At 34.0% G+C, this 6,000-nt stretch overlaps 1 protein-coding gene across 2 annotated transcripts in view; it reads left to right on the forward strand.

The window, feature by feature from the left end:
• AEBP2 (AE binding protein 2) overlaps positions 1-4,254 on the forward strand; it is a 51,458-nt gene extending 47,204 nt beyond the window's left edge. The window contains exons 7-9 of one of the 2 annotated variants that reach the window (XM_075757714.1): positions 444-557; positions 820-886; positions 2,177-4,254. In XM_075757714.1, coding sequence (XP_075613829.1) covers positions 444-557; positions 820-874 — 169 coding nt within the window. In that variant the 3' untranslated portion in view covers positions 875-886; positions 2,177-4,254. The remainder of the gene's footprint in view (positions 1-443; positions 558-819; positions 887-2,176) is intronic. The other variant, XM_075757726.1, reaches the window with a different exon arrangement.
• The last annotated feature ends 1,746 nt before the right edge of the window (positions 4,255-6,000 follow it).

Below are 6,000 nucleotides of genomic sequence, written 5' to 3' on the forward strand. Positions count from 1 at the left end.
AGCAAGCAAATTAGTGTAACTCAAAGCTCAGTGCCTGCAGTAGTTCTGGCCTTACTTACTTTTTTTGACAGCATAGAAGAATTTTATGCCCAGTGAAATAAAGTATTTTCAAAGATCTGGGTTTTTTTCCTGCTACTCATTTTCACATTAAATTGTTAAAATGGAGAAGGTAGTGCCATTATCATTGTATGTTTGGTTTAGTATTCTTCTGGAATAATCTAAATTCTGTTTAGAATCTTTTTCACATTGAGAGCTTGAAAAAGTTTGAAGTATAATGTGTAGATTGTCTGTCTTTTTCTCATTCCAGTGAAGATGCTCTTTAACAAGTGAAATGTGAAGATTACTTTAAAAAACTTCATATGTACTAGTTTACCACGTAATTTTATGGTAAAAAAACCAGTTGATCTTTTTTGAATATTTTTATTTTATTTATTTATTCATAGTCTGCCTGATGTGTGGGTAAATGAAAGTGAGCGACATCAGTTAAAAACTAAAGTAGTTCATTTATCAAAACTACCAAAAGATACTGCCTTGCTTCTGGACCCAAACATATACAGGTAATGTCCTAATTTTGAAACTTTCTTTACTTAAATATAGACTTAAGCCTCACTTAACTTTTTGACGTTGGAAAATCAGGATTGATAATGCATTATACACCAGACTAGGGAGCCTTGACCCTGTCAGCGTCCAGGAGTTAAGTCGTGAGGTCTTAAGTTGTTTCAGAATTACTTAACTTCTTGAACTGAACTCTAGTTACTGAGAAACGGGGAATGTGTGTATTTACCAAGTGTATTTTACTTTTTTGTGCTTGGTGTACAGAAATTCTAGTAAAGGAGGTACATACAGTGGAATCCTGAAAGATCACTTCTGTTAAGATCACATACTGGTTTGTATACCAATTTTTTTAAAGTCCAAATTTATCTTTACATATTTTATATTCAACTGTAATACATGCAGTATTACCTTGAAATCTGTACTTGTATACAAGTACTGTTATTTTTTAATACAAGATTCTTTAGAGGGGGACAGAAGGGGACAGTACATGTTACTTGTCTTTAAGCTGCATTCACATTTGTGTTTTTAGGACTTCAGATTGGCTTCTAATCCATCTTGTTTCTAATAATTTCCTGATTCCGCACCACCACCCCACCCCCCCTTTATTAGTGTGCTCATATAATTGCCGGTACCCACAGTTCCGTGTGTGTACAGTTTTTAAAGGTAATCTGAAATGCTTCATTCACTCTTAAGGTTTCGAACATCCAGAGACACATATTTATGGGCTTATATTAAAAATTCATTAAAAGGGGGGGGGGATTTTTTCTACCATAAGAGAAATTCAGTGTTCGCATGTTTCTTCCTTAACATCCGATGACCCAGTGTCTAAAGGAGTAACTGGAACGCTAATCTGAGGTCCTGATATGTGATAAGCCTTTCAGTTCACCTTTAAGATTCAGTGTATTTCACTAATCAAATTAATGAAAACTTGGTTTACAATATGAAAATAAATCATCATTTTATAGCTGCTATCTTTGTAAATGTAAGTACTTAAAATACTTACTTTAGTATATGAATTAGTGATGTTAACAGTAAGTCATAAAAAGGTTATGAGGAGATTGGATTGTGTGTTTTAAAACTGCTTAACACAGTGACTGTTTTATGATCTAATTTAGGTATTAATCATCTTTATATTAATTACCTTTGCAGAACTTGATAGTTTGATTTGAAAAGGAAAAAATAACCTTTTAAAATAAAAATGTTAAGATCATTGAGATTTAAGTCCTCGAACAAAAATGAGCAACCTCTTCCCAAATAATGCGAGGTTCCTTCACATAATGTTGTCCTAGATTTTTAGCAGTATAGATCAGTGTGTGATTAAAAAGAGCTTTGGGACCAACTGTGGGAGCTCAAAGAAATAAAGTTGAAGACCAAAACTTTGCAAGGGTAAAAAGTGGTTAAGGGAATTCAGTGACAGCTATTAATACCATGCTAAAATGACGACTCCAACAGAAAGTTTGAAATAATTATCTGGAATGTACACTAATATGGGATAATCTAAAATGGCTTTCAGTTTTCATCAAAGTAGATTTTGCATAGTCATGACTTCATAGGATACTCTAGTTGACCCAAATTTACATCTCAGAGTCTCTGTGTAAAACTATACTATCTTCTTTTGCAGAACAATGCCCCAGAAGAGGTTGAAGAGGTAAAAACCAAGCAAGTGGGGACACCTGCAGTCTTAGTCACTGACAATGGATTTAGAAATAAAGTTGCACATTAGTCAAATCCCATCCTTTTTTTTTTTTTTTTTAGATAAATATTTATGCTTAGTGTAAACATTCTGTGAATGAAGTTGATGCTTCCGTGGAATATATTAATATATTACTGTATATCCACATTTTCATGGAATGGTACAGTGGGAGACTGAGCAAACACTCTTCTGGCAACTTAGTGGAACAACTAAAAGGCTTTGCATGCTTGCTTCTTTAAGCTGCTTTTTTCTTTAGTGAATACAGTAGTTTATATTTGATGAAAAGAAAAAGTAACCATCACCATTTTACTCACAATTCCCAGGAGAACTGTTAACAAGCTATTAGGCTTCTTGTCAATGGTAACTAAATATAACGCATGCCAGACAATAAAACAGCTACCAAGGGATTATCCTGTTGCCTTTGAGTATGGTGGATAGTAATCATTCGTCATTTGTAATCTTGTGTCCTTTTGCAGATCCCTAAAATATGTTGGATTATAATGTTTAAACAAATGTTGATGGAATGCTTGTCTTTTCCAATCAACTATGAATACATATAGTACGGTTTAAAGATGTTAAGAGTGTTGCAGTATGTCTGACCCCCTTTTCAGGAGTAGTATAGTATATTAATGAGATCTGCCTTTGTGATCCATATCAATGGATGGTTTTTGAAAAACCTCTACTTAAGCAATTAGTGTTATCGATGGTTTATTTTACTTTTTTGACCCTTTAGGATCCCAATTCACTTGTAAAGTATAATTTTTTTATTTGGCCTAATGTTTTCTAGATGTAAAGAAAATGGTATTTTTTAAAAAAAAAAAATCTAGAAATTCAATCCTTTATGCACCAAAGTTGGCTTTGAAAAGGAAAGTAAAATCATTTTCTTGCTTAATAAGCAAGAAGCCATGGATTTTTTTAACTGACAAATAGAGATGTGTCTAACCTGTTAGTCTTTGTATGGAGACAAAAATGTTGCATATAGATAATAGGACATTGCTTGTAAATATTTCAGCAGATTTGTAATATATTTTTATATTATGAAATGTACTGTAGATGTTTTTCTAGAGGCATGAAAGTTAAAATGTATATATTATGGTAGAAATAATATTGAAGGATATTGTAATTCACTAGTGCTGCCAGAAGAATTGTTTAAAAAAAGCACCTTCCTTAACAATAAAAAACCCCTTCTTTTACATACCTAAGGGACTATATACTACTGTTAATATCTGTTATAAGAACAAAAATACATTGAACATCCTTCCCAGAAATCTTAGAGGGATGAATAGTACCCATAATTAATTCATGGCTCTCCTTTCTAATAGTGAACATGAAATTAGTTTTTTCCTTACTATTGGAAGGAACTAATATGTAAAATTTGTATGGATATATGCAGTCAAACTGCAGAGTTAGTCCTCCTTATTGGGGAGGAGTTTACTACAGTGAAACTAATAACCAGCAGTTTTTACACTAAATTTTTATTAAATAGAATAAGACTTAAAGTAACCCTTTGGTTGCAGAAGTGAGCATATCCTAATATAATACAAATGCATTCTGCATTGGTACTGACACGTGAGTCTTGCTTAGCTCCAGTGGGTTAAAAATGTTACTTATATACACACACACAAAAAAATCTTATCAAACAAAATGAAGTGCAGATTAAAAGCACCACTAATATAAGATATTCTGGAATGGTTGTTTAATAAGGGTATTATTCATAAAATCTGTAGTGATGTGACTTTATTTTTGAAAAAATGCAGTGTTTTTTTTTTTGCTTGAGCACTTCACCTACTGCTTTTTCTGTACCTATAAAGTAATCCGTAATCTTTGTTTCTTTTTTGAATTTGTTATAAAATTGCCAAATAGAAGTGTTTCAGATATAGTTTGTATTTGTATTTTTTTAATTTTATTGCTTCATGAGTTTCTTGTAAGTCATTTATAATTGACAGATGATTGTAGACCTTGCCTGAGTATTTTTTCTAATAAAACAAAGCAAACAAACCTCATTATCTTCAAAATTGTAAGATTTCAATGAAGTTTTCAAAGATAAATATAAAATGTCACTATCTCTTTATTTCCTCTGTAAGTATTAACACGCATACCTTTACAAAATGAGGAATTCATGGATTGAAGTAATGTATTGTTCACATAAACTGTGACTTTCTTGGGTTTGAGCTAAGTATTATCTGATGTTCTCATGGTACAGTTTCTGCCTTGGAAGGAAAAATCAGTTTAAATTCAAAACATCTGTGAACAAATGGATACATTGGAATTAATTAAACTTGCCATAGTAGTCAAAAGGTAAGTGGACTTCTGGCTGGTTTTTACTTTGGAGTTATCAAAGTGAATTGCTAAAACTATTTATGCTTGAAAGTTGTTTGTATTCTACAAATTCAGTAGTTACTTGGTGGTGTTTTATGTCTCTCTGAAGCTCTGCTTCAGTTTTTGTGTGTGTCCCCAGATGAATTTCAGTCTTGTTAGAGTACCAGATAGATGGAACTGGCACAGCGTGCTAGGAGGCATTGATCACTTTGTTCTGAAAAAAATCTTACTGCTCTTATTATTGTTCTTGAAAAGTGTTAATTAAATAATTGCCCCCTCCCCTTTTGAGTAGTTCTATGTGCTTTCTTTTGGGATGTAACATATAGAGGTTTTCTCCTGTCTTTCTCAAGAACATCTTTTTTAAAATAGATTTTCCAGATACCTACAGAATGCATTCCCTCCCAGCTGGAGTGTTGATTTTCTTTGTAGAGAAATGTTACCAAGATAAACCTGTAGTTATTTTACCCTTTGCTGCAGACTGCTTCCAGACTGCTTTAATGAGTAACTATATAAATATCCTCAATATATATACTTTTTTGCTTAGAAGTTCTGTATTATCTTTAACACATTACAAAAGGTGAGCAAAAGAAAATTACTAGTGTTAAAGTTAAATCATGGCAAAAATACACTGCAGTGTGTACTCCTCGAGGAGAGGCTGAGGGAGCTGGACAAGTTTAGCCTGGAAAAGAGAAGGCTTTGGGGGAACCTAACAGCATCTTTACAGTACCTGAGTAGTTACCGAGAAGGTGGAGCCAAGCTCACTTAAAACTGCACAACAGGAGGATGAGAGTCAGTGGTCATAAATTGAAATGGGATATTTTTATCACTATGAGGATAGGCAAGCTTTGGAACAGATTACTCTGAGATCCCAGAAAACTCTGTCCTTGACTGTTTTCAAGATCCAGACAAAGCCCTGAGCAACCTGGTCTGGATTCAGTGTTGTTAGTGTTGCACTGAGCAGGAGATTGGACTAGATGTTCCTTCCAACATGAATTATTCTGTGTTTCTGTGATTCACAACTAAGTAGGCTTTCTCTTCCAGCCCATGCGTTCAGAAAGACATTAGCTGTATTTAGATCATGACAGCAAGCTGTTCATATGTTCATAAACATAGCTAGTGTTGGAGCTGTTTGAATTGAAAACTGTGGCAGTAACTCGAATCTGGGATTTTAGTCTATGTTTGTTTTGGCCTACTATAGGACAAGGGGTAATGACTTTAAACTGAAGGAGGGTAGATTTAGATTAGGTACAAGGAAGAAATTGTTTATGGTGAGGGTGGTGAGACACTGGAACAGGTTGCCCAGAGAAGTTGTGGATGCCCCATCCCTGGAAGTGTTCAAGGCCAGGTTGGATGGGCCTTTGGGCAACCTGGTCTAGTGGAGGGTGTCCCTGTCCATGACAGGGGAGTTGGAACTAGATGATCTTTGAGGCCCC

Source organism: Balearica regulorum, chromosome 1 (assembly GCF_011004875.1).
Source record: "Balearica regulorum gibbericeps isolate bBalReg1 chromosome 1, bBalReg1.pri, whole genome shotgun sequence".
In the NCBI taxonomy this organism is placed as follows: domain Eukaryota; kingdom Metazoa; phylum Chordata; class Aves; order Gruiformes; family Gruidae; genus Balearica; species Balearica regulorum.